At 40.6% G+C, this 20,076-nt stretch overlaps 1 protein-coding gene across 1 annotated transcript in view; it reads right to left on the reverse strand.

Annotated features, from left to right (window-relative positions):
• FBXW8 (F-box and WD repeat domain containing 8) overlaps positions 1-20,076 on the reverse strand; it is a 213,055-nt gene that overhangs the window by 62,102 nt on the left and 130,877 nt on the right. The window contains exon 5 of the mRNA XM_069754707.1: positions 12,247-12,404. Within this exon, the coding sequence (XP_069610808.1) occupies positions 12,247-12,404 (158 nt within the window). The remainder of the gene's footprint in view (positions 1-12,246; positions 12,405-20,076) is intronic.

Genomic DNA, 20,076 nt, shown 5'->3' on the forward strand with positions numbered 1-20,076 from the left:
AAGAGATTACTGCAGCAACGGGAGCAGAGTAGAGTAGAACGGAGCAGAACCGCAGGAGTGCAGAGCAGAGGTAAAACCACAAAGGTACAGAGCAGGCAGAGCCACAAGAGTGCAAAGTGTAAGCAAACTGAGAACACAAGGAAAGACACAGCAGGGAAGGAAGCCACAGACAAGGAGACCGAGATAAGACTAAGTACAGACAAGGCAATGGAACAAGACACAAGGACCAGGATAATTTGCCTCCTGGAGGGCGGACAACAAGATCAAGGCAAGAACACAGCGTAAGACCACTAAAGAGGGAGTAACACAGAGCAAGGCCTGGCAAACTCAGAAGCAAGACGCAAACTAAGCTAACACGTTGCACAGGCCCAGACCACTGGGTGGAGCTGCACTATATACTGGAGGCCTCTTGGTAATTGGTCAGGAACAGATTAGACAGATGCACCTGATTCCTATAAGAACCAGAGAGTTCAGGCGCCGGCCCCCTATGCACACAGCCAGGAAGCATGCAGAGAGCAGAGGCACAGAATATGAAGCTGGCATGAAACAGAAAACACATCATGGCCTGGAGCAGTGGGTAAGATAGTGTGAGAAATGAGAGGCCATGCCGTGATACCAGCAGAGTTGTTACACTTTTAAAGTGAAGCCATCATTAAAAATAATGACCTATTGTCCAAATCAGATTTTTGCATTTTTTTTTATTTACAGTTGTGGCCAAAAGTATTGACACCCCTGCAATTCTGTCAGATAATACTCAGTTTTTTCCTGAAAATGATTGCAAACACAAATTATTTGGTATTATTATCTTCGCTTAATTTGTCTTAACTGAAAAAACACAAAAAGAATTGTCCTAAAGCCAAATTGGATATAATTCCACACCAAACATAATAATAATAATTTATATAGCGCCAACATATTCCGCAGCGCTTTACAGGTTGCACACATTATCATCACTGTCCCCGATGGGGCTCACAATCTAAATTCCCTATCAGTATGTATTTGGAACATAAAAAAAAGGGGGTGGACAAAAGTATTGGCACTGTTCGAAAAATCATGCGATGCGTCTCTAATTTGTGTAATTAACAGCACCTGTAACTTACCTGTGGCACCTAACAGGTGTTGGCAATAACTAAATCACACTTGCAGCCAGTTGACATGGAAAGAAGAAAGAAGACCAAAGAACTGTCTGAGGACTTGAGAAACCAAATTGTGAGGAAGCATGATCAATCTCAAGGCTACAAGTCCATCTCCAAAGACCTGAATGTTCCTGTGTCTACCATGCGCAGTGTCATCAAGAAGTTTAAAGCCCATGGCACTGTGACTAACCTCCCTAGATGTGGACGGAAAAGAAAAATTGACAAGAGATTTCAACGCAAGATTGTGCGGATGTTGGATAAAGAACCTCGACTAACATTCAAACAAGTTCAAGCTGCCCTGCAGTCCAAGGGTAGAACAGTGTCAACCCGTACTATCCGTCGGCATCTGAATGAAAAGGGACTGTATGGTAGGAGACCCAGGAAGACCCCACTTCTTACCCCGAGACATAAAAAAGCCAGGCTGGAATTTACCAAAACTTACCTGAAAAAGCCTAAAACGTTTTAGAAGAATGTTCTCTGGTCAGATGAGACAAAAGTAGAGCTTTTTGGGCAAAGGCATCAACATAGAGTTTACAGGAGAAAAAATGAGGCATTTAAAGAAAAGAACACGGTGCCTACAGTCAAACATGGCGGAGGTTCCCTGATGTTTCAGGGTTGCTTTGCTGCTTCTGGAACTGGACTGCTTGACCGTGTGCATGGCATAATAAAATCTGAAGACTACCAACAAATTTTGCAGCATAATGTAGGGCCCAGTGTGAGAAAGCTGGGTCTCCCTCAGAGGTCATGGGTCTTCCAGCAGGACAATGACCCAAAACACATTTCAAAAAGCACTAGAAAATGGTTTGAGAGAAAGCACTGGAGACTTTTAAGGTGGTCAGCAATGAGTCCAGACCTGAATCCCATAGAACACCTGTGGAGAGATCTACAAATGGCAGTTTGGAGAAGGCACCCTTCAAATATCAGGGACCTGGAGCAGTTTGCCAAAGAAAAATGGTCTAAAATTCCAGCAGAGCATTGTAAGAAACTCATTGATGGTTACCGGAAGCGGTTGGTCGCAGTTATTTTGGCTAAAGATTGTGCAACCAAGTATTAGGCTGAGGGTGCCAATACTTTTGTCTGGCCCATTTTTGGAGTTTTGTGTGAAATGATCAATGTTTTGCTTTTTGCTTCATTCTCTTTTGTGTTCTTTCATTTAAGACAAATTAAATGAAGATAATAATACCAAAGAATTTGTGATAGCAATCAATGTCAGGAAGAAACTGAGTATTATCTGACAGAATTGCAGGGGTGTCAATACTTTTGGCCACAACTGTAGGCCTTTAAACAATCTTGTAATTTTCACACTGACCACTACAGCTATTATACTCATACTTCCTGTTCTTTCAGGAAGAGTTTACAGAAGCTTTCTTATCACCAGAGGCAGGATTAAAATACATAGCTGATAACCCAGTATCCACCATTGACACTAAGTGATATTACAATGAGCTTTGCACAGGCTTGTTAGATACTTCAATACAAAATATAAGGTTGAAGTCTTACCATTGTGGCTATGTACATGTATTGTTTCCTAAAACAAATGAGAGTTAAAGTCCCAGTGGCCAGTGTGAAAATTGTAAAAGTTCTAATTTTTAATACAGAGTGGAATATGTAAAAGGAAACAAAAACATTGCCAAAAGTTTTTTGCTTTTTTTTAAATACTTGTAATACAAAAACCTCAATAGATCATTTTCTGATGATAACTTTCCTTTAATTCTCCTTCCAGTTATAAGTCCACCATTTTTCCACTTTTACAGCTTGAAAAAAAAAGTAATAAAAAAGACAAATCTAATCCATGAAAGCAAGAAAGAAAGCTGATAGAAATAGAAATTTTCAAATTTATCACTTGTTACTCCACTATACACAACTTTCCTTATAACACTCGGTAACATGTAATGTATGACATTTTACCCTGCAGTCTATGGACTTGCATCACATCATGATCTTTAATCTACTATATAATTGTCTAAGGGTCACTTCCGTCTTTCTGTCTGTCTTTCTTTCTGTCACGTATATTCATTGGTCCCGGCCTCTGTCTGTCATGGAATCCAAGTCGCTGATTGGTCGTGGCAAAACGCCCATGACCATTGCCACGACCAATCAGCGACTGGCGCAGTCCGGCGGCAACATGGCCACTCCTTCCTCCCCGCAGTCAGTGCCCGCTCCATACTCCCCTCCAGTCAGCGCTCACACAGGGTTAATGGCAGCGCTAATGGACCGCGTTATGCCACGGTGTAATGCACTCCATTAACGCTGCTATTAACCCTGTGTGACCTACTTTTTTTACTATTGATGCTGCCTATGCAGCATCAATAGTAAAAAGATCTAATGTTAAAAATAATAAAAAAAATGAAAAATCATCATATACGGTACTCACCTTCCGGCGCCTTTCCCACTCCTCGCGACGCTCCAGTAACCGGTCCATGCATTGCGATCTCGAGAGATGATGACGTAGAGGTCTCGCAATGCACTCTTGAGACCGGAGCGCGCGAGGAGCGTCGGTAAACGCTTCCTGGATCCAGGGGCCAACGGAGGGTGAGTATACAACTATTTTTTATTTTAATTCTTTTTTTTAACAGGGATATGATGCCCATATTGCTATATACTACGCGGGCTGGGCAATATACTACGCGCGCTGGGCAATATACTACGCGGGCGGGCTGTGCAATATACTACGCACGCGGGCGGGCTGTGCAATAAACTACGCAGGCTGGGCAATATACTATGTGGCTGGGCAATACACTACGTGGCTGGGCAATATACTACGTGGCTGGGCAATATACTACGTGGCTCTGCTATATACTATGTGGCTGGGCAATATACTACGTGGCTGGGCAATATACTACGTGGCTGGGCAATATACTATGTGGGCTGTGCAATATACTACGTGGACATGCATATTCTAGAATACCCGATGTGTTAGAATCGGGCCACCATCTAGTAAAACATAATAATGGTAAATGAACTGAATTTTATTTCTAATATGTGTAAATAAATGGCCTCTTTATATGCATTATTGGACATACAATATATGGTTATAGCGGTATTGTTTTTATGATTGTAAAGCTTACATATCCATTTGCAAACAAAAAAAATATGCTAATTTGTGTATCATTTTAAGCAACTTTTAAAAGGACATCACAGAGCAATATGACATCTAAAAAATATAAAAGAAATATTGGCATTTTACTGAACCCATAAAAGAAAGAAAATGGAATAAAAAGGAACATAAAGCACAGTTGGTCCATGTTGCCCGTCAGCCAACTTCGCACAAATCGGGACTCCATCAATTCTCCCCAACCAGACGCATGTTACAAATGTTACTCTCCAGCCCTCTCCGCCCTGTCATAAGAAGGACATCAATCATTCTTTCCTGAGCTATATCTTTAAAATGTGGCAAATGAGAACTTAAAAAGCATCATAACTGTAAAAATCTCATTACGTGCCAACTTAATTAATGGAGAGGTTTAAATAGGACCTCGATCTTTTCAGAAACCAGTTAGACAATTATTTACCTTTTAAGCAATTAATGCAATTACAATTTTGCGAAGAAGTTATCTAGGATCAGTTCTGCTGAAAGCGTCCAATCTCCTTGGGGACACTTTAGACTTGGGGCTCATCTTTAGACGGAGGACTAATTGCAGCTTTGGCTTTGTGCTCTCGATACGAGGCAGCTAATTGTTTAGGTAAATAGCAGATTAATTTAAATATGCATTGCTAATAATAAAAGCAAATGGCCTCCATTACGTTTGTCGCTCCCAGGCCGATTGCTATAAATCTTCCACCCAAGACCCATTAGGTTGGCGGGGGAGGCGTGGATGGTCCGCATTACTTCACAGCAGCAGCACTTCGAGACATCAAACAGCACTTTTTGAAAGCAAGCATAAATCAGCTTAAACTCATTAGGTACCATTTGCGCTGCTTACTGTTTCATTATTGCTCTCCTTAGGGAGAAGCAGCTGGCATCTCTACCCGATCCATAAAGAGTTTTTTTTCCTTACGGTGAACTTTAAGCAGGGTGAGATATTGGTGATGGATCTTTCTGAAGATTATTTTTTTCTGTCGGAACCCAAAATGTCTGGAGCAAAGTTCAATACGTGCCCTATAAAAGATATTAGATGGGGAACGAGTCATTAAATTTTACAAATAGAATACTATTTTAGGGGTGCAGTGAACATGTCAGACTGTCGTAAATTTGCATTCTGCAGTTCTAGGGATACTTTGCAATAGATTAATCCAGGGGAACAGAAGGCGCCACAAATATTGGACCGTGTCACTCAAGAGCTGTCGTGTACAGTGTTGGAAGCCTGTGGTGGTACTCTGGTAACATAGCCGCGTACAGAGAAAAGTTTTGAATGTCCCCCTCATATCCAATCTGCGACACATGGAATGAGGTGTGATGTATGAAAGCTACAGGCTGCTTTAGTTCCCTCTGATGTGGCCAGCAGCCAAACAGAGCCAAGCCTGGCAGCAGATGGGGTCTTGGCATCACCCTACCGGTCCCTGCATTAGCAGCATCTGCTCATTACCTGGCACGATGGACGCTTCCATCCACCTCCTCCCTCCTGCTTCCTGCCCACGCTACAAGCCTCAATCAAAGCAGCCATTAACTACATTTAAATTATATTATCTGGGGTGAAGAAAAGCATATACCCATAAAAAGGCGAAACAAAGCAACAAAGGTGACTACAAGTGTCAGACACCGGACAGGTGAACGGCTTTCCTAAGGAAAAATAAATAGAAGTAACAATGATGTAGGACCAGTGATTTTTTAATCATTTTTATATTATTTTCGATAAATAATAATAAGTAACGAAATAGTACAACTTTGTGCCAAACTCCATCATAGCTACATAATTGCTTATCCAGAACTAATTGATGCACCGCAGAATATCTAGTGATACTACAATATATCTATAGTTGAGAATTCAATCTATGGTTTTTAGTCATCCCTTATAGCGAAGGGTCATAATGATGGTCCATATTTATTCTTCAATTGGATTAAAGAGGGTATGAAAGTGGCCCAGTTGGAAATAATGACAGGGTTAACATTTTGCCATTTATTACAAGACAATGTTGGCGGCTGATCGTACCTGGCACCACGCAGCCTCGGAGCTCTAAGCCTCAGAAGAATTAAAAATGAGTTTAATGGGTGCTGTGCTTGTGTGCTTTTCTAATGCACATGAAAAAAATAGACATGGCAGCCAACGCGGCCACTCAGGGTAAAAAGAGTGTTCTTGTGTGCATAGCGCAAAGCAAGACACAGCTGCTTTATTGTCCTCGCTAAAAGACCTTCATCCCACTATAAAATTAACCTCTTCGGATTAAATACGTTAAGTTGATACTTGTAAAGGACGAGCAAAACAAGAAAAAGGTCCCTGAAACCATTTTACTGACTAACACGGTGCTGTCCTTGCAGGTGCACAGTATGGGAACACTATCCTGTCCGAAACGGCGCTGTTAATCAGATGCTTCTAAAGGTCTACTTCTAAGATCTGATGAGACACACAATGGCCCACATTTATCAAAAATTGGGTCATTTGCGCCAATTCTTTTCTGCACTCGCTTCAAATCCAAATGAAGAATCAACAAAGCTAAGAAAAAAAAAGTGCAGAGAACGGAGTAATTGGAAAGGGGTAAAATATTAGCTTTTATTAAGGGCAGATTAAAAGGTATAAAAATATCCAACACAATAGACGCAAGAGCATACTGATGGGTGATCCTATCAGGGAGACCCCTTAATAAAATGACCCCAGTCGCCGCAAAGAAGCGGTAAATCAAAAAAAAGTATACATGCTTAAAGGGGACCGGTCATGTCAAAAATGCTACTAACCTGCAGATATAGGGTTAATTTGCAGGTAATAATGTTCTAAAGCTGTGCGCCCACCGTCATGACAGCCTGACTGCCAGTAGGAAATAAACTTTATTGCTCCTGGCAGCCTCCAGCTTTCAGTCATAGAGGTGCGGCTTCAGTCACTGCACTGACTCACAACCGCCTTGGTACTAGAGCACTGTAGAGATGGCTGTCAGTCAGTGCCGAGGCACAGATACAGCCGCTCATTGTATACTGAGCAGTGACTGAAGCTGCGCCTCTATGACTAAAAGCCGGAGGATGCCTCGAGCAATAAAGTTTATTTCCTCCCAGCAGCAGAGCTTTCAGTGTGGTGGCCGCATTATTTTAGAAAGCTATTAACCTGTAGATTAACCCTATATCTGCATGGTAACAGTATTTTTTGACATGACAAGTTCACTTTAAGAAAGTATCATGGAGGTTAATAAGAAAGCACAATATCACCAAGCATAAATGGTACACTGACTGGCTTGGATTGCCAAAAAATTATTCCCTGAAAAGACGGTCACTTAAGGTACAAATAGTATCAGTAGTAGCCACAGAGAAGTAGTAATAGATTCACCCACCAAAAACACCACGCATTTCACAAATGCTCCATCAGGCCACTCTGGAACATGCCTCAGGCATTTAGTGGGGAGCCAGCCACCTCAGGTAGACAGAGGTGGCATGTAAACTGGACAAGCGCAGAAAGCTATAAAATGAAAGATCACTGTCCGTGAGAATGGAGAGGAATTTTTAATATGAGGTAAATTGAAAATTTGCCTTTTTCCAGGCACTTTGCGATTTTACCCATTTACGATTAAGAGAAACCATCTTAAAGCTCTATTCACACTAGTGTCATGGTGTCTGTTTAAAACAGTAACATAAAAGTTTATACCCGTTCTGTTTTCAAAACGATGCCTGTGAACCCTGACTAGTCCCACCGACTTTAAAGCGTCCATTAGGCTACCAGTACCGTGCAGACTGCGCGATTCTTGGTGTTTAACATACAATGCAAACCTTGACCTCAGAATGGTAGAATTAACAGAGCCTAAGGCTACTTTCACACTAGTCCGTCAGCCCGACGTACCGACGAACAGTGTGATTGATTAGCACAACGTGGGCAGCGGATGCAGTTTTACAACGCATCCGCTGCCCCATTGTAATGTCCGGGGAGGAGGGGTCGGAAATGGCGGACTCGTGGACGTGTGGCCATACGTCGCAATGCGTCGGTAATACAAGTGTATGGAGAAAAAACACATCCTGCAGGCACATTTGCAGGATGCGTTTTTTCACCAAAACGACGCATTGCGACGTCCGTCACATGACGCTAGTGTGAAAGTAGCCTAAAGCGGGAAAATCCACAGCATGGGCACAGCAACTGGGGAATTCCATAGGATTGCATGGGAATGCAGTTTTTAAGCATTTCTGCTGCGGCAAAAAATGTGGCAGAAATGCATAAAAAACGCAACGTGGGCACGCAGCATAAATGTGCCACTGTCATACCACACAATCAGGTCTGAAATTTGTGACTTTCTTGTAGCTGTTGAGACACTGTAAACATAACATCTGCCTTTTTTTCAGATTTCTAATCTGAATGAACAGTTTTAATTGTTTGGCAAGCTTTTACTTTTAGGACTGTCACGTAAATGCAATTATCACATAAATAATAGTGACAACAAGATCAGAAAATAAAGGAGCAAGTTTCCAAAGTGTTTAATACAGTGAAGAGCAAAAGGGTAACAATATTTTGAACTTTTGACTTTCATGCCCCACATCTCATTATCCACTTCTGCTTTGAACATGAGACTACCATCATTTTTTATAGACGATCATCTTGGCTATCTCATACTTAAATTTGACTTGCAATGATTTAGCATATGATTCTTGTCATGTCACTGCATTGTTACTATTTTGCTCCTAAAGATCTACATTTTAATTTTTATTATTTTGTTAGTATTTTGTAAATCTACCTTTGGCTTTCAACACTGCCTCAATCCTTCTGGGCATGCTCTTGATTAGATTCAAGCATTTGTCAACCAAAATTTGATCTCCGGTCTCTTCTACACGTTCCCAAAGTTGGTACATACTGGTCAACTCACTTGGGTATGTATACAGCTTTTTCTTCATCTCTGCCCACAAGTGTTTGATTAGGTTGAGGTCTGGGGCTATTCCAGTACCTCTACTTCATTGTCATTGAACCTTTTCTTCGCCAATCTCGACATATGCTTCGTGTTATTGTCCTGCTGGAACACTATGTCATCCTTTTCATACCCATAGTACTCGAGTGTACGAAGTAACTCATCTTGTAGGATGCTCAAATATAGCTCAGCATTGAGACCACTATCGATCCTGATCAAGTATCCAATGTCTTTGGTTGTGAAATAACCCCAAATTATCAGGCTTCTTCCACCAAACTTCACATTTCCTTAAAATTTCTCAATCCGTTAGCCCCTTTTTCCCTTGTTTCTTTCAGACCCATTTGCACCTATCACAGCCTAGTCTACTGACTTTAGTGTCATCGCTCCAAATCACATGTTTTAAATCTTTAAATGTCCACTTTTCGTACTTGTTTGCAAATTTGACGCAATACTTCTTATGACAATATTAAAATTCAGATTTCTTAACCTTTTTTGGGCCACCATTCCAGACTTGCGTAATGTGCATCTAACCATACATGCATCGACGTTTGTGATCTCACTATTATGAAGCATACGAGCCACCTCCACTGCCGTGTTTGTTGCGCCAGAACTGATAGACCTTGGGATGAGCCGACTTGTTGACCCTGTTATTTTTCCTGGATGTCCACCTTTTGGCTTCTGAATGGATGAACAGACTTCATTTCGTATTCTTCCAACTGTCATGCCACTCACATGATGTGGTTTGGCAATTTTCTTGGCCACGATCGATGAGCTGGATGATGTTTCTCTTTTCTTGGGAAATCTTCTTCATGGCTGCTCCTCGATTTAAACCAATGACCTTTCACTTGAGAATCAACATAATAACACACTGAGCTATTAGGGAATAAGAGAACAGGTTGTATTTTGTAGTATGACTTGACAAGTCAAATATAGGTATGAGAGAGCCAAGATGATTGTTATAAAATGATTGGTAGTCTCACAATCAAAGCATATGCACAATCCTCAATTCAGAAAGCAAATTTATTTTTTATGATTACACCCTCAATGTTGTAGTGAGGGAGGCAAAAATAGCCAAGGACACTCTCAAAGACATAATAAATACCAAAAGAACAAAAAAAAGAGTATAGAACGTCCCATAAGTAAAAATTATTCAGATTTTTATTCAAAAACATATATCATAAAAACAACATATATAATACATGTAATAATAGACAAAGCAATTTAATAAGTAGCAGGTGTAAGAGCATATATATCCCAAATATTAGTTGGGGTAGGGCAGAGTCTAACATCTACATTATAGCACCATGCAAATGCGACCCACATAAGGTTGCTCCCTCAATCTCTATCAAAGATTCCAATCAGTCAAATATAAGTCATAAAAAATGCCAATGTGGACGGGGTATGTACCACTTTAAGGGAACACAAGTATGCACTATAGATCACACACTGTCATTACCCATGTTTCTTGCCACATAGGGATCACATGTGACAGCCCCCCCCAGGAAGCCCACGCGAAACGCGCGTTGGGGCTGCCGCATGTGATCCCTAGGTGGCAAGAAACATGGGTAAGGACAGTGTGTGATCTATAGTGCATACTTGTGTTCCCTTAAAGTGGTACATACCCCGTCCACATTGGCGTTTTTTATGACCTATATTTGACTGATTGGAATCTTTGATAGGAATTGAGGGAGCAACCTTATGTGGGTCGCATTTGCATGGTGCTATAATATAGATGTTAGACTCTGCCCTACCCCCACTAATATTTTGGATATATATGCTCTTACACCTGCTACTTATTAAATTGCCTTGTCTATTATTACATGTATTATATATGTTGTTTTTATTATATATGTTTTTGAATAAAAATCTGAATAATTTTTTTACTTCTGGGACGTTCTATACTCTTTTTTGTTCTTTTGGTATTTATCACAATCAAACCAGTAGTGGATGGTGAGATATGGAGCTTGAAAGTCAAAAGTTCAAAACATTGCTCCCTTTTGCTCTTCACTGTATGCACCCTGCCAGGTATGTAACAGTGACCTATCTGAAGGGGTTTGTCAACATTTGCCTAAAAATTGCCATGCACATTAGATGACTGTCCTCCACATGAGGCTTTGGCCAATTGTTTGGCCGATAGCCATCTCAGCCAACTCTCCTATACACAGGAGCGTTTACTCGGCCATGCACTTCTGTGTTCTCAATGAGAAAGCTACCGACTGACACCTTGGGCAGTAGCTTATCTCAGGAAGAACAATGTGACTGGACATATGCGATCAACACACCCAATACACATTAGACTGTCGTCCGAACACGTCAATATTGGCAGGTTCAACATTTGTATGGGGCCTTTAGGTCTACTTCATACTTCAATTTTTGTTGTACATCTTGGATGTTTTTAAGGTTTTTCTGAAATACAATATTACCTGCAATACCTGTTTATGTTAAGTTTTTGTCCTGACTGATGTGACTGGAGTAATGCCACATCTGTGATATCCTGTACCTTATAAACACAACCGCAAAGAGAAAGACAGCATACAAAATATAGTAAATCAAGCTAATTAAGAGGGTATTCTATTCAAGAAAATAAAACTAAACTAATGAAAAACATTTATAACTGACCCCCCAGGAATATGACATGAAAACTCAAGGTAAGATTGTAGACACCTAGAGACCACCCCTAAAAACCCAGTTCAGGTCCTATAGTTAAATGTACATTCTGCCAGAACAGGAGGTAGGTCAGCATTGTTCCTCCTAACTGAAAGAGCCTTGTCAGCCTCAGCAGAGAGGGCAGCAAGAGGCAAACACAGGACACAAGGTAGGGTGACTGACTACACATGACAAATGTGAAGGGTCGCTTTAATTTCACTAAACAATTGTCAATTTGCCCGTGATCCAACCAGTGTTAGTCGATGTGGCCACCAACTGCTGCTGGAGAAACCAGCCATTCAGTGAACACATAATTTATGGTAGAAAGAATTGGATGTTTCAATTGACATGAATACTTTCTTTAGATTTTCTGGTCTTCAAGACTGGAATGTGTCCAATATGGGAGTGCAACTTACAGTCTGAAAAATACTGATCCTGAAATTTCAAATACAAATTACTTAGGTCTCTATGAAAAAAGGCTTGACCAATATCTTACCATTGTCATAAGCTGCTACAGCCAAAGACTTGCTTATCTGTACAAATGATACATAGCGACTCGGTCCAGAATCATCAGCTGCATGAGAGGTTTCAAGTAAAGATTCAGAAAGACTTGAGGTTCGAGTATCCCACAGACGAACATCTCCAGAGGTGTATCTAAAAAAAAGAAGAAATTAAAAAAAGATAAATGTATATGTGAGGAAAAAGTGTATATGTAGTATAAAATGAAATATAAAAATATACCGTAAATCGATATTGCTTTGCACACCTTTTATGGAATGTTTTCTTCTTCCTTTACTTCTAAAATTCTTTTTCTTTCGTTAATATAATCTTCATTAAAAAATCCTAAAATTTTTGTGTTGGAAGTCCCTCATCTTGCTGCTAAACTGTCACAAAGCCTTAAGAGCTGTCGCTTAATTCGGACCTTTCTCACTGCTCCACCGACCTTCTCTCAGTGTTAGAGATAGCAGCAGAGAGTGAATTGGTTTGTGCACAAACCCCCATAGTGAGGGCAGGGAGAAAGTATGTACCTCAGAGAGGGCAGAGAAACCAAATTATGGATAAGGAAGGAAGAATATGAAAAATAAATGAGCGCAGGATAGATATCGTGCGGACATATGAGCTAATGAAGACAGCAGTACCCTAAATACGTACAGGCTAGTGAGTGATGAGCGAACATGCTCAGATAACGTGTTAGCCACAAATGTCCTATTTTACTGAAGATACTCAGATAACACCTGAGCATGGTCGGATATCATCCACATAAATAAATAAGAATACAGACATTTTGGAGACAACCACTGTTCCTTGTCTCCAATAGGTCTGGATTCTTATTTATTCACCAGCGCGGATGATATCCACAAATTTGCTATTTTACCGTTCCTGACATGGTCACTTGCCGACCCATGGATTTGCAGCAGCTGATAATTTGATTGCACGTATATGCCTATGAAAAGAAGCACCAGGTGAGCACTATCTAAGAAATAGATCTTGAATGTATATCGGATAAGACCCTATTTGCGCTTCTATCTCCTGCAGTTTCTATTATCCGAGTATCTTCGGCATGCTTGAATACGATGTTCGAGTACCTGCGGCAGTTAGACAGCCGCAACACACACAAGGCTTGCCTAACAAACAGGCAATCCCCGCATGGGTTGTCTAACAGCCACGAATCCTGCAGCCGCAGGGACTCAAACATATTATCCGAGCACGCCTAAGATACTCGCATAACACCAGAGGATGCTCAGAGAACACAATATCCGAGCACGTTCGTTTCTCACTAATACAGACCTCACATCCAGACCAGATCACAATTACGTTCTGAAAATCTTAAACTTTCATCAGGCTACAAACTGCTTATCATTAGCTCCGAAGATTAATGAGAGAATAAAGATTGAAACTCGGTGGTTACCATTAATTAATTGCACAAACCTATGTACAAATATTTTTTCCCATGGCAAAGCCGTCTATGAGTAACATTTTTCTGTTGTCTGGTTCCGAATATGCAACAGCTTTCCTGCCTCAGTGCATAAAAATGAAAAAAAACAACCTTTAGTCTTAAAGTTATTCTAACATTCCATTTTCACAGCTCAGCTGCATCTATATGTTCCTCTGGTTACAGGCTAAAAGAAAATCCTGTAATGTGATCATACATTCATAGGTCACTCCACTCGCTCTGCCACAGTATTCTGCAAACATACAGACAAGGAAGGCAAGAAAGTGGACAAGTAGAAAGAGAAGATTAGAGGTCCAGAATTCAATTTGTAAGCCACATAATGTTTTGGCTTCAATCATCACATAAAATGCTTGATTCTAACATTGCAGACCAACCTAAACATACGTTCTTATAGCTGAACCTTCCCCCCAAAAAATCATTATATTGTAGCTAATCTTTAAACAAAAAAATTAAAATCTAAGAATGATTTCTCCCGCTGGATTATCACAGCCTGGATCGCCAGCGGGTATCCTGACACAAATTCAAAGGCCTTATATGTGCCCATCGCAATCCAGAAATCAGATGCGTCAAAGCAGCCTAAGTTTTACCGATAAACTGCAGGGAAGTTCACATTTTCTTTGCCAGCTAACTATAGGCTGTTTTTTACAGTCTGTATTCTGTCAGCAGAATATAAGCCTTTACAAAGGTTTCTGTAATAAAGGGATATGAAAGAAAATCACCTTCAGCTTCACTGAGATATATTCTACCTACATTTTTGAAAAATAAGGGTCTTCATGGTGAAGCAAAGTTCTGGAAAAAGATCACTTGCACTGTGGTTGGCTAAGCTTTGCAAATACAGATATTCATTTTCTATCAAAGTAGTTATAACTCTTTAACAAGGGAATCATGGGGAACAAATTAAAAACATGTTTTGGGTATCTCCATTAATAGTCTTGATTTTAGGTATATTCAGTCCTCTGAATCCGTACATGTCATTCAGTATTTTTTACAGCAGTTCAACTTCATGAGATAAAGTACAGTTGCCCACACATACATTTGGGATTTTTTCCTCAACAGGGGTAATAATTATAGAATCAAGGATGGTCTGTAAGGTATGTGGCAAATAATTTCGTATTTTGTAACAGTGATTGGATAGCAATTTTGTTTATTGAAACAATGTTCAAAGCTTGTTGATGAAAATGGGCATATCACAATATCGACCAAGCGAATGAACCCTGTTCATAGACCGTTCTAAGCTGAGCCTAAAATGCGTCCTTCTACACAATGGACACAAATATGAATCAATCTTAAAAAAAATATAAAAAAAATCACTCAACTCAGATGACTGAAGAGCAAAACGCAATTGCTCTGGTCCTACAGAAAATATCGTACCACGATCACCAGTGAATCTGTGTGGATCTAAAGATGGTGAACATTCTCCTGGGACAGCAGAGTGGATACACTAAGTATCGCCATTTTATCTGTCTCTGGGATAGTAGATCAAAAAATGAGCACTGGGTAAGAAAATGGTGGCCTCAGAGAACAAATGGCCGTAGGAGAAAAGAACGTAATTGCAGAACCATTGGTTGACAGGAATAAGATCCTTTTACCACCACTCCGCATCAAATTAGGTTTAATGAAGCAGTTTGTAAAGGCTTTAAACAGAGGGAAGATCCTACGACTACATCTGCAGAAAATTTCCAGCGCTGACCATGGAGAAACTAAAGGTGGGTATTTTTGATGATCCTCAAATCAGAGGATTCATGAAAGATCCACACTTCAAAAGATTCATTGCTCGATGTTCCTGAGGCAGATGCATGGCATTGGTCTTTAACTATGGTTGTACAGAATTTACTTGGGAACTATAAAGCAGATAATTACACTTAACCAGAAGAAAGAATGCTACCTTCTTGCCGTCACTTTGGTTGTACAATGAGTATCAAGGTGCATTATCTGATTCTAGACAGTCACTTGGTTCTTTTCCCACAAAACCTTGGTGACCTAAGTGAAGAGCAGGATGAACGATTCCACCAAAATATAAGAACTATAGAAGAAAGATACAGAGAACACTGGGAAAACCACATGATGGCGGATTACTAATAATGTTTAGTAGACATCAGTCCTAGCGTTCGATAGGTCAGGAGCATATACATAGGGTAGATCACATGTCATTAAGTGAGTCAATAGAAGAAAAATAAGGACAGATGTAGAAACAGTAACAAAAAGTCACCTAAAAACAGGTTAACTATCTCAGGCACCAATTATGTTCCAAAACTGAACAGAAAAGAAGAAGTCTGAAAGGCGTCGGGGACAATAATGCTGCAAGAGGAGGCGGCGCCCGGCGTGCAGAGCTCCGGAGTGACAGTTGTGCTGCGTCTGATTAGGAAGGAAAGTCCCGCCTCCGGGACGGTTTCACGGTATGAGGGGGAACATTTTATAAACGTTTATTTCAGCATGGGCAGGCATCATAACTAAAAGAGCCACCTTGTCAGAATGCAGCATTTGTGCTGCACAAGGTGGCTCTTTTAGTTAAAAACGCCTGAGGGGGGTGACAGGTTCCCTTTAACAAGGCTGCACAATCCTCTTCAAATTCCAGTTAATTGTATCCTCTAAACACCATACATACTGGCATAAACTGGTGATGAACTACCTTGTAGGCACAGTAAATTGTGGTAGACTTGAATACTCTCATACTTAACCAAGAACAGAAGAGAAAATAATGATCAATGTAGTAAAACCTACGGTTGGCACTAGCACTCATTTCAACTGGAGTTACAATTGCAGGGATTAAGCAGATTTCTACATTGATGGTACAAAGCCTTGGAGAATGATCAAACACCAATTCTACAAACAATAGATATGTGACACTCCGTACAGAGCAGTGAAATCCATGAAGCATGCTCTTTCTCAAGGCGTTGAAACGGACATAGCCCACCAGCTGACCACTATTGCTATACACCTCTGCCTATTTTATCTATGAAAATAAACATTTAATGAATTTCACTACTACGTGTTGAGGGCCGCATTTTTTTTTTGTGTAGTATTGTGCAAAAGTTTTAGGCATACTGCAAAGTAAGAAGGCTTTGGAAAATAAAAGTGTTAATTGTATACTTGTATCGATTAACAAAATGCAACGTGAATGAGCAGAAAATAAATGTGAATCAAAGCAGATTTTTGTGTGACCACTCTTTGCCTCCAAACCCTCTAGGCAGTCTAGGTAAACTTGCCCAAAGTAACAAAGATTTTGAAAGAACTCAGCAGGGAGGTTGTTCAAAACACCTTGGAGAAATTACCGCAGATCTTTGGGTGTAGGCTTGCGCAACACTTTTCGTCACTTTATGCATTGCCAGACAGACTTGATGATGAGGAGTTCAGGGTTCTGTGGTGGCCATATCATCACTTCCAGGATTCCTTGTTTTTCTTCAAGCTGAAGATAGTTCTTAATTAAGTTCGGGATCCTTGACTAGCCATATATTAATTTGGAGCTAATCAGATGTCTTTACCTTTATTTCTGAACACTGAGAACACAATTAATTCTGACCAAATCCTGAACTCCAATTACTGAAATGCAACCCCAAACTTGCAAGGAACCTCCACCATGCTTCTTTGTTGTCTGCAGACACTCGTTATTGTATCGCTCTCCAGGTTTTCAGTGAATAAACTTCGTTTTAGCCCAATATATCAAATTTTGACCAATAAAACCAGAGCAAATGCTGACATTTTTCTGCACCCATGTTTCTGTTTTTTTCCATAGTTAATTCACTTGGTCTTGTATCCATGTCGAAGGTATTGCTTTTTGGCCGCAAATCTTCCATGTAGACCACTACTGGCCAGTCTCCTCTGAAAAGAGAATGGGTATTGTAAGCTGATGGCACAGCTGGACATGTTCTGATTTCAAAGGGAAGTTAACATGATGCGTCTTTCGTCTGCTACACTAAAGGTACCTTCACATTAAGCGACGCTGCAGCGATACCGACAACGATCCGGATCGCTGCAGCGTCGCTGTTTGGTCGCTGGAGAGCTGTCACACAGACCGCTCTCCAGCGACCAACGATGCCGGTAACCAGGGTAAACATCGGGTAACTAAGCGCAGGGCCGCGCTTAGTAACCCGATGTTTACCCTGGTTACCATCCTAAAAGTAAAAAAAAACAAACAGTACATACTTACCTACAGCTGTCTGTCCTCCAGCGCTGCGCTCTGCTCTCCTCCTGTACTGTCTGTGTGAGCACAGCGGCCGGAAAGCAGAGCGGTGACGTCACCGCTGTGCTTTCCGGCTGACCGACGCTCACAGCCAGTGCAGGAGGAGTGCAGAGCACAGCGCTGGAGGACAGACAGCTGTAGGTAAGTATGTACTGTTTGTTTTTTTTTACTTTTAGGATGGTAACCAGGGTAAACATCGGGTTACTAAGCGCGGCCCTGCGCTTAGTTACCCGATGTTTACCCTGGTTACCAGTGAAGACATCGCTGGATCGGTGTCACACACGCCGATCCAGCGATGTCAGCAGGAGTCCAGCGACGAAATAAAGTTCTGGACTTTATTCAGCGACCAACGATCTCCCAGCAGGGGCCTGATCGTTGGTCGCTGTCACATATAACGATTTCATTAACGATATCGTTGCTACGTCACAAAAAGCAACGATATCGTTAACAATATCGTTATGTGTGAAGGTACCTTAAGGTTCCTTGGCCGACCACTGCATTTACGTTCCTCAATGTCACAGTGTATGATCCGTGACATAAAATGGTCTACACAACCTCAGCTTTGTGGCAGAGATTGGATGTTTCTCACCCAGTTTTAAGCCTCCGACACAGCTGTTTCCGCTAATGACTGTTTCAGCCTACATATGAAAATGATGATCATTATCACTTCTTTGGTATAATTTATTACTCATACACCCGACTATAATCTTACAAAATCATTGATATTGTGCAAAAGTATATAGAAGATTTGATGTTGTTTTAAAAATAAAGGGCGGTCACACCAAACATTGATTTGGATTTATTTTTTGCTCATCCACTTTGCATTTTATTACTTGATAAAAGTAAACTATTAGCACTTCTATTTCTGAAAGCATTTTTACACAATATTGTATATCAAGTACTTGAGAAAGGTAAAAGTTTCTAAGTAAAGACCGATCTACGAGCAGTTGTATGACTGACTCCAACAGACAATAAGTTAAAAACTGAATTGCAATGTGTCTGGATAAGGAATTGGACAGTGGAGAAAAAGAAAAAGTGTGGAGAGCGGAAAAACAGCCAACAAAAAAGAAAAGAAATCTAGGATTTTGAAGAAAAGAAAATCTAGAAAAGAAAATAGTCAAAAAAATACCGTTAAAAATATGATTTTGTAGTTGATGACTGCATTGCTACCTAATTCAACTCAGAGTGCTGCTAGATATTTTTAATTAAATAACTACATATTACTTAAAATGACCAATATAACGAGATGGGATCATTCTGTGTTGTAAACAATTTGAAGGCCAAGTTTCCCGTGACTAAGGGCACACCTGGTTCAGTCCGACCCACCATGCTTTATTCTACGCTAACAAAACAATTACTCATAAAAAGCGCCAGGTCTGAGATGTGGCATGGCACAGTAGCTAACATTATTTTTTAACGTGCCTCATTAGGAGACCGTTTGGTTGTGTTTCTGTACACACATAGCAGCTGAGTAGCTGTGTGACAGCTGAGGAGTATAGAAGCATAATCTGTCTAATGCATTTCCTGGAACTCGTAGGTCACACTGGCAATGTCCCCTTATGTCCCATGTTCCAAATCGAGAGAAAGCTTGACCAACAAAGTAGTGGTAAAGGGAAAAAATTAGAGAAAAAAGTTTCCATTATATCTGGCACTAATCTGAGTAAAGACTGCAGCTGGATTGTGTACCTAATGAGGTGGCATTGACAAAGCAAATAGGAACTGTCCAGAATAGGAAAAATGTAATGCCAGCTTCTAAGCCAGCCTGGCTACCATACAAACAGATATCATCCAGTACAAAGAGGTCCAGCGGTGGGAGAAAAATAGCCGCAATCTCCCTCCAGGGCCCCAGATGTCTTCATCGAGGTCTCATGCCAACCACAATCAAATGATGGAGAAATGGTGCTGACAGGCCGGCTAATTGTCAGCCAGTGGGCACTCAATTTTGGCCTCCAAATTTTTAGCCATTTTAGTATTTACTGTTGACAACACCTTAAAAAGGTACCAGAAATAATTGTAGTTGTATATTAGCCCTATTACATACAATTTCTCGGATCAACATTTACAGCTTTGTATCAGCACAAGAAATAGTGTGTACACTCTGTACAATAGGCCACGTGGCTCCATAGAAAAGATGTACCGTACTTTATGAACCACAGGACTACATACACCTTGCCGTAAGCCAGAAAACAATT

Source organism: Ranitomeya imitator, chromosome 1, assembly GCF_032444005.1.
Source record: "Ranitomeya imitator isolate aRanImi1 chromosome 1, aRanImi1.pri, whole genome shotgun sequence".
Lineage (NCBI taxonomy): Eukaryota > Metazoa > Chordata > Amphibia > Anura > Dendrobatidae > Ranitomeya > Ranitomeya imitator.